The sequence below is a fragment of the Oncorhynchus gorbuscha genome, linkage group LG21, assembly GCF_021184085.1.
Source record: "Oncorhynchus gorbuscha isolate QuinsamMale2020 ecotype Even-year linkage group LG21, OgorEven_v1.0, whole genome shotgun sequence".
In the NCBI taxonomy this organism is placed as follows: Eukaryota; Metazoa; Chordata; class Actinopteri; order Salmoniformes; family Salmonidae; genus Oncorhynchus; species Oncorhynchus gorbuscha.
In genome coordinates this window covers 43,976,714-44,001,036 of record NC_060193.1, presented here as the reverse complement: position 1 = coordinate 44,001,036, position 24,323 = coordinate 43,976,714, and the positions used below count along the sequence as shown (strand labels likewise).

At 43.7% G+C, this 24,323-nt stretch overlaps 1 protein-coding gene across 4 annotated transcripts in view; it reads right to left on the bottom strand.

Moving 5' to 3' along the window:
- The window catches only part of LOC124008362 (glycogen synthase kinase-3 beta-like), a 50,665-nt gene that overhangs the window by 8,042 nt on the left and 18,300 nt on the right, over window positions 1–24,323 (bottom strand). Inside the window, exons 2-9 of one of the 4 annotated variants that reach the window (XM_046319586.1) lie at window positions 18,970–19,163; window positions 15,920–16,003; window positions 6,676–6,786; window positions 5,577–5,707; window positions 5,093–5,199; window positions 4,714–4,811; window positions 3,405–3,512; window positions 1,672–1,879 (exon numbers count right to left, since the gene is read on the bottom strand). In XM_046319586.1, the coding sequence (XP_046175542.1) occupies window positions 1,672–1,879; window positions 3,405–3,512; window positions 4,714–4,811; window positions 5,093–5,199; window positions 5,577–5,707; window positions 6,676–6,786; window positions 15,920–16,003; window positions 18,970–19,163 (1,041 nt within the window). The remainder of the gene's footprint in view (window positions 1–1,671; window positions 1,880–3,404; window positions 3,513–4,713; window positions 4,812–5,092; window positions 5,200–5,576; window positions 5,708–6,675; window positions 6,787–15,919; window positions 16,004–18,969; window positions 19,164–24,323) is intronic. The other 3 variants (XM_046319588.1, XM_046319587.1, XM_046319589.1) reach the window with 3 other exon arrangements.

Below are 24,323 nucleotides of genomic sequence, written 5' to 3'. Positions count from 1 at the left end.
AGACCCAACTACAGTTACCTATAGACACATTCTACAATTTACAACCACAGACCCAACTACAGTTACCTATAGACAGCCCCCATGATATGCAGCTGTTCAGGGAAGCTAGAAACCATTATACACAGGCAGTTAGAAAAGCCAAGGCTAGCTTTTTCAAGCAGAAATTTGCTTCCTGCAACACTAACTCAAAAAAGTTCTGGGACACTAAAGTCCATGGAGAATAAGAACACCTCCTCCCAGCTGCCCACTGCACTGAAGATAGTGTTTCGTGTCACCACTGATAAATCCACCATAATTGAGAATTTCAAGAAGCATTTTTCTACGGCTGGCCATGCTTTCCACCTGGCTACTCCTACCGCGGTCAACAGCACTGCACCCCTCCACAGCAACTCGCCCAAGCCTTCCCCAATTCTCCTTCTCCCAAATCCGTTCAGCTGATGTTCTGAAAGAGCTGCAAAATATAGACCCCTACAAATCAGCCGGGCTAGACAATCTGGACCCTTTCTTTCTAAAATTATCTGCCAAAATTGTTGCCACCCCTATTACTAGCCTGTTCAACCTCTCATGTCATCTGAGATTCCCAAAGATTGGAAAGCAGCTGCGGGGGGGACAAAGGGGGGGACACTCTTGACCCAAACTGCTACAGACCTATATCTATCCTACCATGCCTTTCTAAGGTCTTCGAAAGCCAAGTCAACAAACAGATTACCAACCATTTCGAATCTCACCATACCTTCTCTGCTATGCAATCTGGTTTCAGAGCTGGTCATGGGTGCACCTCAGCCACGCTCAAGGTCCTAAACGATATCTTAACTGCCATCGATAAGAAACATTACTGTGCAGCTGTATTCATTGATCTGGCCAAGGCTTTCGACTCGGTCAATCACCACATCCTCATCGGCAGACTCGACAGCCTTGGTTTCTCAAATGATTACCTCGCCTGGTTCACCAACTACTTCTCTGATAGAGTTCAGTGTGTCAAATCGGAGGGTCTGCTGTCTGGACCTCTGGCAGTCTCTATGGGGGTGCCACAGGGTTCAATTCTTGGACCGACTCTCTTCTCTGTATACATCAATGAGGTCGCTCTTGCTGCTGGTGAGTCTCTGATCCACCTCTACGCAGGCGACACCATTCTGTATACTTCTGGCCCTTCTTTGGACACTGTGTTAACAACAATCCAGGCAAGCTTCAATGCCATACATCTCTCCTTCCGTGGCCTTCAATTGCTCTTAAATACAACTAAATGCATGCTCTTCAACCGATCGCTACCTGCACCTGCCCGCCTGTCCAACATCACTACTCTGGACGGCTCTGACTTAGAATACGTGGACAACTACAAATACTTAGGTGTCTGGTTAGACAATAAACTCTTTTTCCAGACCCATATCAAACATCTCCAATCCAAAGTTAAATCTAGAATTCCTATTCATTCCTATTAATTCCTACTAATAGTCACATTCCCATTTACCAACCACCATGCTAATCAGTAGTCAAATTTGGCATGTATAGAAATACAATTCCTATTCAAGTCAAAGTTCTGTGATGAGTCGACTGGCATCCATATTGAGTGGTCCCGTGAGGTTTCCAGTCAAATTGCAGTGGTCTGAGGGTCTTTGTCCGTTCTAGTAATTCTGTAGGAGATACAGAGCTGTGTATGAGCTCCATCCATACCCTGTGTGGAGAAGTTGAAGAGCAGGGGCTTCTCGCGCCCGTTGGGCAGCTTGAGGTTGGGGTCCCGGAGCTCGTCGAAAAAGGTGTGGGCACAGGCCTCCAGGGGCGTGAAGCGCGCTGTGGGCGTGTACTCCAGCAGACGCGAGCACAGAGCGATGGCCTCAGGGGGCGTGCGCGGCCGGAACACCTGAGAGCCAATCACACAAGGCTGAAACCGGTCAATGACACAGGTTAGAGGTGACACGTCAGCTAAAGCTCCTGGGTGAAGATTACCCTAGGTACAGATCTAGGATCAGCTTCCCACAATCCTAGCCTTAAGCATTAGTGGGGAATATGCAAAACTGACCAAAGATCAGCATCCAAAGACAACTTCACCCTACACCTGCTAAACATTATATAGTGCCTGTGCAAAATCCTGACAGGGTTTTAAAATCTTGCTCCACACTTTAAACAATTTTACAAAGCCTACTTAGCATTCTTTAAGTCTTCATAAGCACTGCATATAAAGACAAGACATATGCCAAATGTGGCAAAATCCTATGAATTGATTCTGAAGCATTTATAAAGGGTTTATAAAGGCTTCGTTAAACCTTTGAAGTGACTGTTCAAAGTGGGACCAAAAATGTCTTGTAGATTCACTTTTATTCAGAAACTCACAGGCCAGAGGACAGTGCAGTGCAGAAGAACACCACCAGAGGGAGTGTAAACATATCTTAAAGGTGCTGCATGGTCAATCCCGATCTCGGCATTGGCCGTGCAGCATTTACGGTGATATGGCCACTGCAGAAGTCAGGGCATTCACACTTCTTGAGCTTCACAGAGCAGCCCAAAGCTGTTTTGAAGGAAGTGAGTTTGTGTTTATACAGGACCTCCCACCCTCACCTGCAGTCAACCAATCATGTCAATGCGGAGCCATACGGAGCCCTCCGCATTGTTACAGAATTTGAGATGCGCAAAGAGATGCGGTACGGAGCTCAATTTGGCCACACCCCCCAAACGGCATCTCCGACCACATTTTCAGATCAAGCATAAATTGTCTCTTGCAGAGGGGAGAGCTGGTGTAAAATCGTGGGACAAATATTCCGGTCCCAATCCGCTCCCTACCTGTATCCCTAACATGCTGACCAAACTGCAGGCATGCGCCATTGCGTGAAAGCTGATTTTGTCCACCCACACCAGAAGCGATCAGGACACGCAGGTTGAAATATCAAAACAAACTTAACCTCGCCTGGCCATGTAGCCCTCGATGACGCGCGCGAGCAGTGTGGGTGCAATGATTGAATAACATGCACGTGTACATTTATTTAGCGACGCGAGCGGTGTGGTCAGCATGTAACCCTTCGATGTGTGCAGATTTGTAATGTGGGATACTTAGCCAACCCTTCAGATGTGGAAACACTGAAGGGCTGGAGCCTATGGGGAGCGCAATAGGCAGAGAATTTGGACCAGCTGTCCCTTTTGCCACCAATGTGGTGCGGCACATTGGGAGTCCTGCACATGCTGTTCAACCTGCAGATTCTAGAACGAGCTCTTATGTGAGGATTTGTGCGTATACTGCTGTTCCTCTGCTTGCCCCTGGGGCTGGTGACCGTGGGAGTGTTTAACATCTCAAGAACACACTGAGTTCACTGATGCATGAGTGAGATATGAAGACGGGACACACACACAGAGAGAAAGAGACACACTCAGATGTAGGCGACAGATTTTAAAATAGTAAAAAACGGTTCCTGTACCTGTTGACTCACCTTAGTCCATGGGTGTGCCTTGATCTGAGGGAACTTAAACTCAGTGTAGTTGGGATTCATCTCTCGGATCTGCTCCCGAGTGGGAGTGCCGAGAACCTGGGGAGACACGGGGACAGAGGAACCGTTTTCCCATCGATACGTACAACTATGTACATTTGAAGTATCAGGTGTGTACTGAGCACAAAACAGAAGTTAATCAATCATTATATTAGTTACAATGCCACCAGGGTTGTTCTTAATTCAGAATTTGGGAATTTGGGACTCCCATCCAACTCATCAGTTGAAATTCTAGTTGGATTGGCCACACCCTACAGGATGTAGAATTTGAGTGATAGGAAATATATTTAATTCAGCAAAATTCAAAGAAATTCCACTCAGTCATAGAACATAGATAGCAAAGAATATATCACATTTCTTTTAACCTTAGTGCTTAGAATAGCAAATTATATTTCCACCAATAATTGCTCTATGGTCAACTTGAGGGATACATTCTGGGAAATGTACTTACAAAAAAAGTGATGAGATAATATCTTCAAATATTCGCATACAGGTTTTGTTTTGCTTTATCATTCATTTTAAGAGTGTGTCCTGAAAATAATTTGTTTCATCAATATTTTATATGCCACTATATAACAAATATTTTATGTACAATATGTACACTGAACAAAAATATAAACACAGCATGCTAAAATGTGAAAGACATACCTAAATTACAGATCATATAAGGAAATAAGTCAATTTAAATAAATAAATTAGTCCGTAATCTATGGATTTCACATGACTGGGAATACAGATATGCATGTGCTGCTTACAGATACATTAAAATAAAAGGTAGGGACGTGGATCAGAAAACCAGTCAGTGTCTGTGACCACCATTTAAACTTATGCACACATCTCATTCACACATCTCCTTCCCATAGTTTGCTTTTGATTGTGGCCTGTGTAATGTTGTCCCACTCCTCTATAATGGCTGTGCAAAGTTGCTGGATATTGGTGAGAACTGGAACGATCCGTCGTACACGTTGATCCAGAGCATCCCAAACATGCTCAATGGGTAACATGTGTGGTGAGTATGCAGGCCATGGATGAACTGGGACATTTTCAGTTATCCAGGAATTGTGTACAGATGCTTGTGACATGGGGCCATGCCGTATCATAATGAAACATGAGGTGATGGCGGCAGATGAATGGCACAAGAATGGGCCTCAAGATCTCGTCACGGTATCTCTGTGCATTCCTTTGGGTGACGGTCCGGCTTACCGTCTGTCTGTTGACATTTGAAGGCAGGTGTTTTTACCTTGATGATCTCCACCAGCTGATCCACCCCACTGTCACCGGGAAAAATGGGTTGCCCTAGCAACAGTTCTGCTAGAACGCAGCCAGCGGACCATACATCTGCAGAGGATGGAGAAATACTGTGAGGACACACACACACACACCCACACACACACTAGTAGTGGGAGGTGTAGTCAGTGGAAGGCGTTAGTAGTGGGAGGTGTAGTCAGTGTAAGGCGTTAGTAGTGGGAGGTGTAGTCGGTGTAAGGTGTTAGTAGTGGGAGGTGTAATCAGTGTAAGGTGTTAGTAGTGGGAGGTGTTAGTAGTGGGAGGGGTAGTCAGTGTAAGGTGTTAGTAGTGGGCGGTGTAGTCAGTGTAAGGTGTTAGTAGTAGAAGCGTACCTATGCTGGAGGTGTAGTCAGTGGCCCCAAAGATGAGCTCTGGGGCTCTGTAGTACCGTGAGCAGATGTAGGACACATTGGGCTCACCACGGACCAGCTGCTTCGCACTGCCAAAGATAACCAAGGAAGGAAGGCAGGAAGGAAAGATGGTGGGTAAGGACAGTCAAAAGGAGGATTTGAGACTTGAAACTGCATTTTCTTTTATGTATACCAATTAGTAGTTTCCTCAATTCCTCTCAAAGGAAAAAGGAATGGAGGAAGCAGGGTAACGAAGCAAGTAACGTTTTCAGACACAGCTAGAACTCAGCCCCAGACCACAGCAAATTGTTGTTGTGTGAGCCTGAGGGACTTTGTCCATTCTAGTAATTATATTCTATGAGCTGGGTGGGCTAGGTTGGGTCTATGTCTGAAAACATTATTAGCTGTCAAATCCTTGCTTCCTCCATCAATATGGCTCCATTGTATTTCAAATGTTCCAGCCCACCTGCCAAAGTCACAGAGCTTGAGCACGGCTGTCTCCGGGTCCAGCAGCAGGTTCTGGGGCTTGATGTCCCGATGGCAGATCCCAAAGGAATGGATGTAGGCCAAGCTCCGGAAGAGCTGGTACATGTACATCTGCAGAGAGAGATGTGGACACACACAACTTAGTACATGCGCTAAGCTAGCTACACATAGTGACATGAGTGGTAGGCCTATAGAGTAGAGGCAATTCCTGCTCCCTCGTATTCAATGTGCTAAAAATAACAGTGTGCCAGTGTTCAAATCCCCCAGAAAGCCCCAGCTAGCAGGCCCTGGCTCAGACTGCAGTCTTTTGTTTATACCACTACTTCCACTTCCTTAAGTGGCAAGTTGGAAAGGCAGAGACAGCGGGGGCGCTATAATAAGGCCACTGACGCCATCTCAACTGGCCGTTGCACGATGACGCAGGACAGCATGGTGAGGAGGATGGGAGGGAAATGCCCAAAGGAGTCCGTCTGCCTGGCCAGACACAACCATCCCACCACCACACACTGCGTGAGACTATTCTGTAGGTTCTACAGTACTGGGCAAACACTTCTATTTTGACACCTTTTTCTCCCCAATTGGTGGTTACAGTCTTGTCCCATCGGTGCAACTCCTGTACGGACTTGGGATAGGCGAAGGTCGATAGCCATGCGTCCTCCGAAACACGACCCCGCCAAGCCGTATTGCTTCTTGACACACTGCACAATTGACCAAAAAAGCACCAATGTGTCAGAGGAAACACCCTACAGCTGGCGACCGAAGTCAGCGTGCATGCACTAGACCCACCACAAGGAGTCGCTAGAGCGCGATGGGACAAGGACATCCCGGCCAGCCAACCCAGTGAGCCAATTGTGCGACCCCTTGTGTCTCCCGGTCGCGTCAAAGCCTGGGATCGAACACGGGTCTGTAGTGACGCCTCTCGCTCTGCGATGCAGTGCGTTGGACCGCACTGCATACAACAAAAATCTGTGATGTTGGGTGCTCGACTGCAGTTGCGAAACACTGATCTAAACGAACATAGAGAGCAGTCTCTTGATGAAGCGATAGACCGTGAAGCGATAGACCGGAGGGGGTCTTACCTTCACATAGACCATGGGGAGGGTCTGCTTGGCTCGGCTGTAGTGTCTAGCAACTCTGTACACAGTCTCAGGAACGTAGTCCAGAACCAGGTTGAGATACACCTCGTCCTTCTGTAACAAACAAAAAGACACACATTTAGAGTATGAGTCAGACTAGGGACAGTGGGCCGAGGAGGTTAGAAGCATGTATCAATTCCTTTGGCGTGATCACAATGTAACATGGTTCTTGTTCATTAGGCACCAAACGGACTGAAATGCTGAGGGGCTACCTGGACCAAAAAGAAAGGCTAATTTTCATATTCCGCTGCAAAACATATTTTCCATTGTGTGCCTAATGAAAACAACCCAGGCCTTGCTGTGTGACTAAGCAGGCCAGACAGACAGTGAGAGAGAGGGAAAAAAAAGAGGAAAAACAGTTACTGTATTATCTGGCAGAGAGACACAAGCTAGACTTAACATCAAGGGAGTCAGATAGTTGTTTTTCTTGGCAGGACAACAGAGGAACAGATGACTGTTCTAGTGAGGGCAATGGGATATCACACTTTCTCTATGAATCCGTCGCTGCAGATGTCTTCAATGAACCACGAAAAGAATGATCACATTTACACAGTGTATAATAAATACATTAAGAACAGCGTCCTAATATTGAGTTGCGTGCCCTCCCCCAGTCCTCACTTTTGCCCTCAGAACAGCCTCAATTTGTCTGGGTATGTACTCTACAAGGTGTCAAAAGCGCGCCAGCATCCCCGTGGAACATGTTGACGCCAATGCTTCCCACAGTTGTGTCAAGTTGGCTTAATGTCCTTTGAGTGTTGGACCATTCTTTATACACATCGGAAACTGTTGAGCATGAAAAGCCCAGCAGTGTTGCAGTTCTTGACCCGAACTGGTGCGCCTGTCAAACTACTACCATACCCCGTTCAAATCCCCCGTTTGTCTTGCCAATTCACCCTCTGAACGGCATAATTACACTCATAACTCCATCTTCAACCGGTCTCCTCTCCTTCATCGACACTGATTGAAGTTGATTTAACAAGTAAGGGATCATAGTGTTCACCTGGATTCCCCTAGTCAGTCTATGAAATGGAAAGAGCAGGTGTTCTAAAATGTTTTGTATACAGTTGAAGTCGGAAGTTTACATACACTTAGGATGGAGTCATTAAAACACGTTTTTCAACCACTCCACAAATGACTTAACAAACTATAGTTTTGGCATGTCAGTTAGTACTTCTACTTTGAGCATGACAAGTAATTTGTAACTGTTTACAGATTATTTCACTGTATCACAATTCCAGTGGGTCAGAAGTTTACATACACTAAGTTGACTGTGCCTTTAAACAGCTTGGAAAATTCCATAAAATGATGTCATGGCTTTAGAAGCTTCTGATAGGCTAATTGACATCATTTGGGTCAATCGAAAGTGTACCTGTGGATGTATTTCAAGGCCTACCGTCAAACTCAGAGCCTCTTTGCGTGACATAATGGGAAAATCAAAAGAAATCAGCCAAGACCTCAGAAAATGAATTGCAGACCTCCACAAGTCTGGTTCATTCTTGGGAACAATTTTCAAATGCCTGAAGGTACCACGTTCATCTGTACAAACAATAGTACCCAAGTATAAACACCATGGGACTACGCAGCTGTCATACCGCTCAGGAAGGGGACGTGTTCTGTCTCCTAGCGATGAACGTACTTTGGTGTGAAAAGTGCAAATCAATCCCAGAACAACAGCAAAGGACCTTGTGAAGATGCTGGAGGAAACTGGTACAAAAGTATCTATATCCACAGTAAAACGATCCTATATTGAGGAAGGAGGAAGAAGCCAGACTATGGTTTGCAACTGCACATGGGGACAAAGATCGTACTTTTTGGAAAATGCCAACTGGTCTGATGAAACAAAAATAAAACTGTTTGGCCAGGATGACCATCGTTATGTTTGGAGGAAAAGGGGGGATGCTTGCAAGCCGAAGAACACCATCCCAACCGTGAAACATGGGGATGGCAGCATCATGTTGTGGGGGTGCTTTGCTGCAGGAGGGACTGGTGCACCTCACATAATAGATGGCATCATGAGGGAGGAATATTATTTGGATATATTGAAGCAACATCTCAAGACATCGGTCCAGAAGTTAAAGCTTGGTCGCAAATGGGTCTTCCAAATGGACAACAACCCCAAGCATACTTCCAAAGTTGTGACAAAATGGCATAAGGACAGCACAGTCAAGGTATTGGAGTGGCCATCACAAAGCCCTAACTTCAATCCTATAGAAAATCTGTGGGCAGAACTGAAAAAGTGTGTGCAAGCAAGGAGGCCTATACACCTGACTCCGTTACACCAGCTCTGTCAGGAGGAATGGGCCAAAATTCACCCAACCTATTGTGGGAAGCTTGTAGAACTACTAGGATTAAAGTCAGGAATCTCAAGACACAGTCAGTCGCACACACACACATAGAGAAAGAGAGAGACACACACACTTCCTGAAAGAGCAATGCTCTAAAATAAGCCCCACACAAAGGATGACTCACTCTCCTGCCTGCCTGCCTCACTACGGCAACAGCAACCCCTAAATTACACCTCTGATTGGCTCATCGGCTCACACAAAAGGCAGGCGATTGGATACTTCACTTGTTCCCTCCTGACCATGTAAATAGCTGATTGGTTTGACAGCAACAGGTAGTGACTGCTTGACTGCTCATTGCTCTGCCCCAAGTGACAGTGTGTGGTCTGTCTATTTTCTGTATTTGCCAGCATTCGCTAAATAAACTCATAGGTTATCTGTAAATCATGTGGTAGGTTATGATATTGGGCTGGAAGAAATATGGCAAATGTCATACCCCATCTAAAAAAAATTTTTTTTTTTAAATGTATGTCGTTTATGTGCCATGGCTGCATGTCTAAATGAGATTTTGTTTTCCCAGAGTCTCAATAGAAGCCTTGTATATGCTTATAAATGAAGCAAAGCTATGCTTCACCAATCAAGAGGAAAGGCAAATCTGTTTCAAACGGACCCTGATTAACCATTAGATGGTGGAAATTATACAGTATACAAGATGCAAATCTGTGTATTTTGCAGAATGGTATAGTTAAGCAATAAAGCCCCGAGTGGGTGTGGTATAAGGGCTGTTCGTAGGCACGGTGCAATGCGGAGCCCTTAGCTGTGATATATTGACACAAAACACAAACCACCGAGGTGCCTTATTGCTATTATGAACTGGTTACCAAACCAGCCAGTTAAAAAATTACAATAATCTGTTGCATGCCCTAATGAGCACCATCCTGTTGAGGCAATCCTCTATGGAACAACAGTGACTCCCCTTCCACAGCAGACCGTCTCATGTGTCTATGAAGTCATAGGGGCGGCAGGGTAGCCTAGTGGTTAGAGCATTAGACTAGTAACCGAAAGGTTGCAAGTTCAAATCCCCGAGTTGACAAGGTACAAAATCTGTCGTTCTGCCCTTGAACAGGCAGTTAACCCACTGTTCCTAGGCCGTCATTGAAAATAAGAATTTGTTCTTAACTGACTTGCCTAGTAAAAAAAATAAAGGTAAAATAAACAGCCAGAGGGGAAAGGGCAAGCAGGGTCGCAGATCAGTGTGCCCTACAGACACTAGGTCCTGGTGTTCTGTCTGACTGGGGCTAAAGGGCATACAGTTATGGGCCACATTTCAATAGTGTAGGAGTGGATTCCTTTCCTAGTCCCCACCCAAAATAATACGCTGATAACTGTATAAAATGTTTTCTCCCATCACAAGAGGCAGCAAGGAGATGAATCCAAACACTGGGCAAGGCAGGGAAGAATATAAGCCGGCTCTTTTTAAGGTAGAGCAGCATCCTTTTAGTCTGGTCACATAGCAGGCTCCAGTTTCCTCTGGCCCAAATCTAGAGGCCAGACACCCAGTGTCAGCATGCCCACCACACTGTGCCAGGATCACATCACATTAACCAGACACGACACAGGTCATAGTGGCAGACTGTCACTTTGTCTATGCAAACAGACCACCATAGGCCACAATGTCAGTCTGCCTAGCCACAATGACCAAAATATCATAATGCACCACATGCCTTTCTTTTTAACAGGTTTTAATGCCCCAACCCGAATGTCCCCTTGTTCACGTATATATCCCAGCTAGGGCTGTCCCTGACAAAAATAAAATATTGGTTCGACCAAGAGTCGTTTGTTCCAATCGATTGGTCAACATTTTTAAATGTTTATTTCTATGTGTTTTAATCAAATCAACTACATTCACTAAGCTCATCTGATGCTTTAACTTCTTGGTGACGGGGGCAATATTGAGTAGCTTGGATGAATAAGGTGACTTTGACTCATTTATGACTTTTGTTGACTCCACAATTTGGCAGGAAACTGTATGGCTTGCTTTTGTGACTGAACCCGTTCTCAGATTATTGAATATTGTGCTTTTGCCGTAAAGCTTTTTTGAAATCTGACACAGCGGTTGGATTAAGAACAAGTTTCTCTTTAATTCTATGTAAAGCATGTATCTTTCAAAGTTTATGATGAGTATTTCTGTTATTTGATGTGGCTCTCTGCAATTTCTCCAGATATTTGGGAGGCATTTCTGAACATGGCGCCAATGTAAACTGAGGTTTTTGGATATAAATATGAACTTGATCGAACAAAACATACATGTATTGTCTAACATTGAGTCCTGGGAGTGTCATCTGATGAAGATCGTCAAAGGTTAGTGATTCATTTTATCTATATTTCTGCTTTTTGTGACACCTCTCTTTGGTTGGAAAATGGCTGAATGATGTGTTCTGCTTTTGCCGAAAATCCTTTTTGAAATCGGACACTGTGGTTGGATTAACGAGAAGTGTATCTTTAAAATGGTGTAAAATACTTGTATGGTTGAGGAATTTTAATTATGAGATTTCTGTTGTTTTGAATTTGGCGCCCTGCAATTTCACTGGCTGTTGGCGAGGTGGGATGCTAGCGTCCTGAACGATCCCAGAGAGGTTAAGCACACTGTTTGATTAAATAATTAAGACACACAAATGACTAGAGGGAGTCCGACTGGCATTTGATTTGATTGTGCCGGGTTTAGACTTGCTGCGCTGTGTAAAAAAACAAGAAAAACAGCAACAACAAAAAAAATCTCCCTGCTGCAGTGAACACCACTGAACATCAAAGTGTTTATCGTGCTGTCCGTGTTGCTGAAGCTGCAATTTATGACTGTAAAGTTATGTTACCAAAATCCCTCATTTGTTTAGGAAAAACAGTCCCTATTCCCTCAACTCTTGCTCTCTTCATGTGACACGTATGTTTTGCATGCCCTTGACCAGAGACCTATTTGTATGGGACTAGTATTACTAGAGAAAGTTGTTTATGTAATTATTACTTCAGTTATTCCAGAGGACAATTCGGACAGGATTAGTTTTTTTTCAAAAATGCCCGGTAATTATTATTATTTTATAAATTGACAGTTATGACAGAAGCCTGGAGGTTTGTATTCTAGGCGTGAAGATAGTTTTTCCAATATGCCCAGGTGATAGGGCCACACTGATAACCCAAGCCTGGTTCCCAAGTTTCTAAACCATCATTTGGACATTTTAGTGATCCGCAGTACATCCTAAAGGCTACGGATGACAAAGTTATAATTTCCAAATGTTTAGATTAGTTGTATGCTGCCTTGCGATCTATTAACAGCAAAGGTTGCATTAAATAGGCATATTTTTTTTACTGATGCAGTGGGAAATATTATATTCATACACAAAAAAAAAAAAATTCACTGTGAAAGTTGATAGGCCATTCATATATAGCTTATGAACAGCACTTAAGCACAATTTATCCAATCAGTTCTCTTGCGCAACACCTGTCAAGCTCAGACATTTCTATCTAAACAAAGGGATGTCAATTCGCACGGGACTAGTATTATCGCCAAACAACAGTAGGTTATTCTGGATGGAATTGTTACTCTCCTGCCATGTAAAAATTACTTCCATGATAGATTTGGACGGGACTAAAATCACAGATGTGGTGTTTTTTTCAGTCCAAGCTCTTGGCACCCCAATGGTGGAACTAGCTTCTCCCTTCGCCCATCTTCCGAAAGCACCTGAAACCCTACCTCTTAAATAATTATCCTTCTCACCTCGACACCCCCCACCAAAAAAACAATTATGCACTTGACCCCAAACCCCCTTATAGCTCTTACTATACTGACAGCTATGTTATTGAGGACAAATGTACTTTCTATGCCTGTGATATGTGGTTGTCCCACCTAGCCATCTTAAGGATGAATGCACTAACTATAAGTCACTCTGGATAAGAGCGTCTGCTAAATGACTAAAATGCAAATGACAAACTCGAAAAAGGGGTGTTTACTGGTTGCTGAGGAGATAAAGGGATAGTCCGATGTGTGGAATAAATTTGACAAATTGCGGGAAAGCACTGGAGATCAAGAAAAAGGTAAGGCACAAGCGCTGCGGGCATATTATGTGTGCAAAACAGACGCTGTATAGATTACAATATTATTTTTCTGACCATTTGGAACAATGTAAACAGCAAATAATGTATAAGCGTACCAGAGTCTGATGTAACATTTTTTTTGTTAAGCCTTTATTACAGCAAAGACTAAAAACAGTCTGTTTAAGCTAATTAAATCAAGACTCACTTTATTTTCATTTTAAAACTAAAATGCTTGACTGCATTTCAAATCATGAATGACTCGTATGCTGTGCGATGACATGAATGAATGACTGATTGAAACAGTAGCCTATAAAAGTATTGAAATACAGGCCTAAGTAAGTTACAGTCTTAAGACTAAACCGGATGCGCTTTCAGGCCGACAGCTCAGTCAGTGGTAGTTATACAAGGCTGCTATACTAAACCTACCAATGATAATGACATCACTTATGATCATAATAATAAGACGATCAAGAAAAAAAAGCATTATAAATAGTTACTCCGACAACTTGGAACAGTGTAGACACAAAATAAATTTGAAATAATGTCAGAGAGGATGTTCTAACAAAAAAAAAGTATAAAGCCTTTATTACAGCAATGCAAAGATTAAAAACAGCCGAATGTGAAATTGTTTACTTGACATGTTGCGTGAGCACGGAATCAGTAGGCTATTAAACACTCAAAACAGGCAACTGAAGCAGGACCGGTCTTATTTCTGCAGATATACTGATGATTTCTAAAGCCAGGCACATTTAACAGTTAGGCTATTGATTATAGACCCAATTAAGTTGGGGTTTCCTCTCTCCTCACCTTTCTTAGACAATAAGGTAAGGGCTGTTCTCTCCAACTCCGCTGCTGCCTCCACCACATTCCAAGTTCTCAACACCAATACGCTGGTTAACTTTGCTATTATGCACATAGTAACATGGTCAAGGAAACGGCGCCAATTCAACAGCACACTAATGTGTTTCCGAACCGCGGACAGCGACCACTAATCCACTGCGGGAGAAAGCGCATTTGTTATAAAATAATATCATTTATATTTGTGTTGCACCATTGTTCTTATGTAATTTAACCATACAATTTCAGGAGCACGTCTTAGAGTGATGGACCGTGTCATCCCCATGACCTCCACAATGGATCAGTCGACTCAGACAGGGCAAAATCAGTGTCTTATACGCCATGATATATACAGTACCAGTCAAACGTTTGGACACACCTAGTCATTCACGGGTTTTTCTTAATTTTTTACCATTTTCTACATTGTAGAATAATAGTGAAGACATCAAAACTAGGAAATAACACCTATGTAGTATCATGTAGTACCCCCCAAAAAATAATCTAAATATATTTCAGATTCCTCAAAGTAGCCACCATTTGCCTTGATGACAGCTTTGCACACTCTTGGCATTCTCTCAACCAGCTTCATGAGGTAGTCACCTGGAATGCATTTGTGGAATTTTTTTCCTTCTTAATGCGTTTGAGGCAATCAGTTGTGTTGTGTCTAAGTAGAGTTGGTATACAGAAGAGGGCCCTATTTGGTAAAATACCAGGTCCATATCATGGCAAGACCAGCTCAAATAAGCAAAGGGAAACGACAGTCCATTACATTAAGACATGAAAGTCAGTCAAATCGGGAAAATCTTAAGAACTTTGAAAGTGTTTAAGTGCAGTCGCAAAAACCATCAAGCGCTATGATGAAACTGGCTCTCATGAGGATCACCACAGGAAGAGTTACCTCTGCTGCAGAGGATAAGTTCATTAGTTAACAGCCTCAGAAATTACAGCCCAAATAAATTCTTCACAGAGTTCAAGTAACAAGACACATCTCAACATCAACTGTTCAGAGGAGACTGCATGAACCAGGCCTTAATGGTCGAATTGCTGCAAAGAAACCATTACTAAAGGACACCAATAAGAAGGGGAGACTTGCTTGGGCCAAGAAATACAAGCAATGGACATTAGACCGGTGGAAATCTGTCCTTTGGTCTGATGAGTCCAAATTTGATATGTTTGGTTCCAACCGCCAGGTCTTTGTGAGACGCAGAGTAGGTGAACAAATGATCTCCACATGAGTGGTTCCCACCGTGAAACATGGAGGTGGTAGTGTAATGGTGCTTTGCTGGCGACACTGATTCATTTAGAATTCCAGGCACACTTAACCAGCATGGTTACCACAGCATTCTGCAGCAATACGCCATCCCATCTAGTTTGCGCTTGCATCAGATGACCTGGGCTCCACAATCACCCAACCTCAACTCAATTGAGATGGTTTGGGATGATTTGGACACCGAGTGAAGTAAAAGCATCCATCAAGTGCTCAGCATATGTGGGAACTCTTTCAAGACAGTTGGAAAAGCATTCTAGGTGAGTACCTCATGAAACTGGTTGTGATATTTCCAAGAGTGTATAAAGCTGACATCAAGGCAAAGGGTGGCTACTTTGACGAATCTAAAAATATATTTGGATTCGTTTAACACTTTTTTGGTTACTACATGATTCCATATGTGTTGTCATAGTTTTGATGTCTTCCCTATTGTTCTATAATGTATAAAATAGTAAAAATAAAGAAAAACTCACACAACTAAATAGGGCTGGCCCTAATCCCAACAATATAAGAGTATGAACCTAAACAGCTTAAGTTAATATGAAAATCTTCACAATGAAAGGTCAAAGAATGTAAGTGGTAGAAACAGAAGTTCAGGAGCAACATTTAGCCTAGCCAGTGTCAAACATAAACTTGTTGAATAGTGAGTCTCCATCACCTGCAACAACACACAGAGACAGACGGATAGACTGACGTATGAGCAGCAACCACCCACCTTGTCTCCACTGGAATAGAAGAAGTAGCGTAAACGCACTATGTTGCAGTGGTCCAGTTTCCTCATGATCTGTAGCTCCCGGTTCTGTGACGAGATGAGAAAGAGACATTGAGAAAATCTGACAACCTGCGAGTATTAGACAAGTCAAACAGGCTAAAGAAGCTGCACTCTCCCAGACAGTATCTCTCCCAGAAGAAACTTTCCTCTGATTCTGAACCAGTTAGACACGCTCTCTTAAATGAGTCTTAAAAAGCTTTTGAAGCTCATCTGATAGGGGCTGACAGATCCAGGGTTAGGGAAAACAGCTGTTCAGAGAGAGAGAGGGAGAGAGAGACAACATGGAGCATCCAGACTTCTCCCTCAAAGCCCTCAGTGTTTCCCAAACCGCTCGTTGAGTACCCCGCAGCCTAGCAGCTCCACTTACTAGATCTAATCCAGTACTAGCACACCTGGTTCAACTGGTCAGCCGGTTGGTTAAATCAGGTGTGCTAGTATTAGATTAGATCAAACAAGTGGAATGGCAAGGGGTACTCAAGGAGAGGTTTGGGAAACAGCTAAAACATAACCATGGGTGTCCCATCACACAGGTAGTGAAACATTCAAGATAAGAATCTGAGCATTTCTAGACTGAGTTTGGCACCCTGTCACTGTTTTAAATTACAAGCCCACACATGGTTAATTTAGGCCAGCTACATCCGTCATAGATCAGTGACAGCCATAACTGAATGGGGGTCATGTCAGTGAAATCTGAACAAGGAGCAAATTACCCACAGACACACATTATAAGCTATTTCAAACAATGGCACAGAGCAGCCATTGCAACACTTGTTTAACACAGTTACGGCAGTCATAATGTAGGCTACATGCAGTCCATTCATGATGACTGAGGAAATCCATGGGTTGAGTTTCCTTTAGGGTGCGACAATAGGAGTTATGAAGAACAACTCAATGCTTGAGCTAAAGCTGGAATAGGGAGGACGAGACTCCATTTCAGCTCCAACAGGAAGGGGCGTGTTCTCACAAGACATGGCATCACTTGGGACGAGGGCATCATGCTCAGGCCGAGTGCCAAGATGATGAACCAAACGCCCATCAGTGTGGTACGGCAGGCAGTGCTAGACGATCACGAGAGAGCAGTCTCACAGCGGTAAGCGTCCTGACTAACCTCCTAAAGTATTTTCAGTCGAATGACAGTAGACATGTGAGACCATTTAATGTGAGCTCACATAAGCTACGGATAAAAGTAAAACATACAGTTGAAGTCGGAACTTTAAATACACTTAAGTTGGAGTATTTAAAACTTGTTTTTCAACCAATCTCTTGTTAACAAACTATAGTTTTGGCAAGTCGGTTAGGACATCTACTTCGTGCATGATGCAAGTAATTTTTCCAACAACTGTTTACAGACAGATTATTTCACTGTATCACAATTCCAGCGGGTCAGAAGTTTACATACACTAAGTTGACTGTGCCTTTAAACAGCTTGGAAAATTCCATAAAATGTCATGGCTTTAGAAGCTCTGATAGGCTAATTGACATCATTTGGGTCAATCGAAGGTGTACCTGTGGATGTATTTCAATGCCTACCTTCAAACTCAAACTTTGCATTGACATCATGGGAAAATCACAAGAAATCTTCCAAGACCCCAGAAAAAAAATTGTAGACCTCCACAAGTCTGGTTCATCCTTGGGAGAAATTTTCAAATGCCTGAAGGTACCACGTTCATCTGTACAAACAATAGTATGCAAGTATAAACACCATGAGCCCACACAGCCGTCATTCCGCTCAGGAAGGAGACACGTTCTGTCTCCTAGAGATGAACGTACTTTGGTGCGAAAAGTGCAAATCAATCACAGAACAACAGAAAATGATATTGTGAAGATGCTGGAGGAAACAGGAGGAAACAAAAGTATCTATATCTACAGTAAAATTAGTTCTAAATCGACATAACCTGAAAGGCCGCTCAGCAAGGAAGAAGCCACGGCTCCAAAAACGCCATAAAAACGCCTGACTATGGTTTGCAACTGACGAAGATCTTACTTATTGGAGAAATGTTCTCTGGTCTGATGAAACATAAATAGAACTGTTTGGCCATAATGACCATCGTTATGTTTGAAGGAAAAAGGGGTATGCTTGCAAGCCGAAGAACACTGTCCCAAACGTGAAGCACGGGGGTGGCAGCATCATGTCGTGGGAGTGCTTTGCTGCAGGAGGAACTGGTGCACTTTACAAAACAGATGGGATCATGAGGTAGGAATATTCTGTGGATATATTGAAGCAACATCTCAAGATATCAGTCAGGAAGTTTAAGCTTGGTCGCAAATGGGTCTTCCAATGGACAATGACCCCAAGCATACTTCCAAAGTTGTGGGAAAATGGCTTAAGGACAACAAAGTCAAGGTATTGGAGTGGCCATCACATAGCCCTGACCTCAATTCTATGGAAAATTTGTGGGCAGAACTGAAAAAGCATGTGCGAGCAAAGAGGCCTACAAACCTGACTCAGTTACACCAGCTCTGTCAGGAGGAAGGGGCCAAAATTCACCCAACTTATTGTGGGAAGCTTGTGGAAGGCTAGTCAAAACATTTGACCCAAGTTAAAAAATGTAAAGGCAATGCTACCAAATACTAATTGAGTGTATGTAAACTTCTGACCCACTGGGAATGTGATGAAGGAAATAAAAGCTGAAATAAATCACTACTATTATTCTGACATTTCACATTCTTAAAATAAAGTGGTGATCCTAACTGACCTAAGACAGGGAATTCTTACTAGGATAAAATGTCAGGAATTGTGAAAAACTGAGTTTAAATCTATTTTGCTAAGGTGTATGTAAACTTCCGACTTAAACTGTAGTGTAGAAAACACTTTTTGGGGGAAGAAAATCAACACTATTCCTTAAGAATTGCTTATTAAAATGTGAGTCTCCAGTCAGGGATCTAGTTTCAGTGACATCATACTAAACGTTCGTAAAAAACGCACAGTGCAACAAGAAGTTCTAAAAATAAACTCTCCGATGTAGTCGTCCCTGCAGTGAAATGGTCCTCACCTTGAACCTCTTGTCCTGCAGAACCTTCTTGATGGCTATTAGCTCCCCGGAGTCACACAGTTTAGCCTGGTAGACCACGCCGAACGAGCCGTTGCCGATGACCTTAGTGTCTGTATAGCTGACCTCCTGCGGCCGGTCGGGGCCCTGGCCTGGGGTCGCTACCACCGTGGTCACCTTACTGCCATCTTTGTCTCCTGAGAGAGAGGGAGAGAAAGAAAAGAGAATAATCAATGTCACACAAGAGATACAGTATAGGACAACTCATTCAGCCACACACAATCTTTACACCAAGAAGCTCCTGTAACATTTCTCATCCTCTCTCATCACTGCATCTCTAGATTTAGGCTCAGAATGAAGCCTGTAAGCCAGAAATAGGAAGCTGTATTAACCCACTTTTTAGTAATGAGTAATTTCCTAGGAGCAGGGCTACCCATGTTAAGACTCTGGCATACACTGTAATGACGACAGCCTGAAAGTACAGTAGAAGGAAGGATAAAGGGTGTAGGCGTAAAGGTTGTGGTGAAATGAGGATGTAGTTTTAGTCTCAGATAGGGGAGGGTGCACTGCAAACGGCTAAGCACTTTTGTAGTACGGTTCCTATTTTGAAGCAACGCTGCAGGCAGCAAATGTTTCCCCACATAACAGCTCCAATTCAACACCTGCACTTCGCCATGGCAACTTTTGATAACAGGAAAATGGAGGTGTGAGTTGACAGACCAAGTCAAACACTAACAGCCGGTCCCAAATCGCCATTTACCCATCCCTTAGTTGTTTGTAGATTTGACAAGCTCTTCTAACCTACCGTTTATGGCTGACACCTGGCCATGGACCTCAACACAAACCCAAAGAGCACCAAACAATCCTAGATTGCACTGTTTTAGGACCACTATTGTTTTCACTATATATTTTACCTCCTGGTGATAACATTTTGTTTTCCGAATGACAACTTTCACTGCTATTCAGCTTTTACCCCCGTCTTCGTAACATTGCAAAAATCTGAAACTTTCTGTCCAAAAATGATGCAGAAAAGCTGCTTTTGTCACTTCTAGATTAGACTACTGCAATGCTCTACTTTCCAGATACTCGGATAAAGCACTAAATAAACTTAAATTAGTGCTAAACACGGCTGCTAGAATCTTGACTAGGGCTAAAGAATTGTATCATATTACTCCAGTGCTAGCCTTTCTACACTGACTTCCTGTTTCTTTATGTAATGTATCTCCTGTAGTGATGTGTGTTTTGTCCTATATTTATATTATATTTATTTTTAAATCCCAGGCCCCTGTTCCCGAAGGAGGCCTTCTGTCTTTTGGTAGGCCGTCATTGCACATAAGAATGTTCTTAAAACAGACTTGCCTAGTTAAATAAAGGTTAAATAAAATAAAAAAATGCTAGGGCTGATTTCAAGGTTTTACTGCAAACCTACAAAGCATTACATGGACTTGCTCCTACCCATCTCTCCGATTTGGTGCTGCCGTACATACCTACACTTATGCTACGGTCACAAGACGCAGGCCTCCTTATTGTCCTTTGAATTTCTAAGCAAACAGCTGGAGGCAGGGCTTTCTCCTATAGAGCTCCATTTTTATGAAATGGTCTGCCTATCCATGTGAGAGTCTTTATTGAAAACTCATCTCCTCAGTAGGTCCTATGATTGAGTGTAGTCTGGCCCAGGGGTATGTAGGTGAACTGAAAGGAACTGGAGCAACGAACCACCCTTGCTGTCTCTGCCTGGCCGACTCTCCTCTCTCCACCAGGATTCTGGCTACTGGTGCTCTTCCATCCCGTCCCTAGGAGGGGTGCATCACTTGAGTGGGTTGAGTCACTAACGTGATCTCCCTGTCCGGGTTTAGCCCCCCCCCCCCCCCCTCCAGGTTCGTGCCAGGGGGGAGGGGATCTTCATGGGCTATACTCAGCCTCGTCTCAGGGTAGTAACTTGATGGTTTGAAGATATCCCTCTAGTGGTATGGGGGCTGTGCAAAGTGGGTGGGGTTATATACAGCCTGGTTGGCCCTGTCCAGGGGTATCGTCGGAAGGGGCCACAGTGTCTCCCGACCCCTCCTGTCTCAGCCTCCAGTACTTATTCTGCAATAGTTTGTGTGTCGGGAGGCTAGTGTCAGTCTTATGTCTGGAGTATTTCTCCTGTCTTATCCGGTGTCCTGTGTGAATTTAATTATGCTACCTCTAATTCTCTCGCTCTCCCTCCCAGAGAACCTGAGCCCTGGGACCATGCTTCAAGACTACCTGGCCTGATGACTCCTTGCTGTCCCCAGTCCACCGTGCTGCTGCTCCAGTATTCTGCCTGTTGCTATGGAACCCTGAACTGTTCACCGGACTTGCTACCAGGTCCCGGACGTGCTGTTTTCGACAAGCTCTTTCTACCGCACCTGCTGTCTCGACCTCTGAATGCTCGGCTATGAAAAGCCAACTGACATTTACTCCCGAGTCGCTGACCTATTGCACCCTCTACAACCACTGATGATGATTATGATTATTATTAGACCTTGCTGGTCATCTATGAAAGGTTGAAACATCTGTAGCTCAGTTGGTAGAGCATGGCGCTTGTAACGCCAGGGTAGTGGGTTCGATCCCCGGGACCACCCATACGTAGAATGTATGCACACATGACTGTAAGTCGCTTTGGATAAAAGCGTCTGCTAAATGGCATATATTATTATTATTATTTTATTATTATCTTGGCCATGTACTGTTACAATCTCAACCCGGCACAGCCAGAAGAGGACTGGCCACCCATCAGAGCTTGGTTCCCCTCTAGGTTTCTTCCTAGGTTCCTGCCTTTCTAGGGAGTTTTTCCTAGTCACCGTGCTTCTACATCTGCATTGCTTGCCATTTAGGGTTTAGGCTGGGTTTCTGAATAGCACTTTGTGACGTTGGCTGATGTAAAAAGGGCTTTATAAATACATTTGATTGATTGACTATAAGCTTTATCAATAGCAGTGCACGAACCTGTCAATCACAAAAGTACAAACTACTCTTCAATGAACTAAGAAGTGCATCATGATGAAGTCTACCTCAATGCTGTTTTTGGAAATTGACAAGCCAAAACGACATTATACAGCCTAAAACTGCTAGCAAACTCCACCAGCATGCCCCATCAGTAGTCATGCAACATTCCAATTGGCATGAAGAGAATGAAAGATACGTGGCGAAGTACTCCGTAAAATGAACGATATGCTGAAGGAGTTTGATCTTCAAAACATAATGAAGGAAAAAACAGATCTCACATAAACAGCTGGAGCTCTGTCCATGATTGACTTCACAGAGTCCCCCCTGCATAGGAATTAGCAACATGAGGAATGGAGAAGATCCATTATTATTATTATTGAGCCTTTCTACGCCACTGTTTGCAAGGATGACAGGCGGAGAAGTTTAAAATCCATGACTTGTTTGGAAAATATTAGGCCTGGGTATCCATTAGACACCAAACGGAATAAACAGAAAACACTCTGGAACAAGGAGGGACTATCTGGACGTGTTCAATAAGAAAAAAAGCCTAATTGCTTTCCTTGGCTAAATGATTTAAAGCATTCCAGTTGCGAGTCCTAATGAACATGACCTTGGTCTGACAGCCAGTCTTACCAATTTACTAGAGATAATTTATCATCTCAGATCATGTAAGGAACGTAGGCGAGTTGTCTTGGTGGTTTGTTAAAGAGGGGAATTCTTTTTTCCATTCACTTTAAAAAATGGCCACTCCATACTTTAAAGACATAGCTCTAGGCCTATATACTAGTGATTATACCTTGTAGGAGTGTTGGTGTAGCACTGACCTCTTAGCACCCAGCAATCTGTTTTACAACCAGCACTTACATATCTCTATGGTGCGCACACACAGAGTGCCCTAATGCCCGTCTAACAGTGACAGGGTCACCTGACCTCTGATACTACTGCCTTGGCTACTGCAGAGGCCTGACGAGGGATGAGACAGTGCAGCAGCAGAATTTCGCAACAGGTCCAACACAGCTATGTCGGGGGATCCAGCACTGAACTCTGCACTCTTCCAGCGTTGCTACAGTCTGGGTCAGAAGTCAAGGCATAGAGGAAATACTAGTCAAACAAAATGTTAAATATACATTATCAATTGCCAATCCTGTCTGAACACGCTGCATCTCTATAGGAACCCACTGAGCTCATAATGTGGTAGAATATGGGAAATTGATCTTGGGGGTCAGACCACTCCAGGTCACACACTTCCTCCCATTCTCTGCTGAGTAGCAGGAAAGTGGAGCAAAATGTCAGAGCTGCCAAAGCCTGACAGAGAAGGGAGGGACAGAGAAGAGAGTTATGCCAAATTAGGCATCCCCTCCTCCTCTGAACACACAGAGAACAAGCACCCAACCGGAAGCCTGACACCATGTCACTACCGCAGGTGATGGAATTGTAATAAGGACTATGTTGATTATAAAAGGGGATCACTGACGTTAAAAATCGTGACAATCAGAGATTGCAGATTGGACAAGCCTTTTCATTATCCTAATGCGTTTGACAGTGTCTACCATGAGTGACCATTGTTTATCCTCAAAATGTCAAAAGAGAAACCCGACACCAGGGAGTAGGCCTCAATACCTCTCCATGTGATAAATCCTTGAACACCTCCCCATACTCATTACTGGGTCTGAAAGGAGAGACAAAGCAAAGCACATTAGAGCAAAAGGCCCTTAATGAAAATCCCTACCCTGACCGCTGCATCACGCCTTTGGCAGCAGTGCAATAATCCTCAAGTCCATCTATCCATTGGCTGCTCTGCTCTCTCCCAGTTTAGCACTGCATGAAGAAATTGGGTCTGATAGACTGGCCAATTGGATTCCTACCATAGAAATACAATTACTTGAACAGACATTCCTATTCAGGTCATGTTCTACGATGGGTGGGCCTGAGTGTAGAGTCAAATTGCCCTGGTCCGATGGGTCTTTCTCCCGTCGAGTAATTATATTCTATGGACCTGCCCCTGACAGTCTATCCATCCACTTTAGCCAGTCAGTCGTCACTACCACGCCATCACTTGACTACTGTGCAGTATGTCACTGCAACAGCTGAGAGCCAGGAGTAAGACTAGAGCTGTGTTCGAATACCCATAATAACATGCTGTATACTACTAGTTCATTTTAGTATACAGTAAACAAACGGTATCATTTCAGTTGAGCGTACGAGAAGTTGAGCGTACTAGAGCTTGGCCTGTCTAATGGAATTTGATGCTGTTGCTATGCAACCTCTATCTAGCATAACAGATTACTAGCTAAACATTTTACGATTTCAGTTGTGTTCGAAAATTCAATCTGGAATGCCAGAGTGCACTCTGGGTGTTTGTAAATCCAGAGAGTTGTCTGATTGTC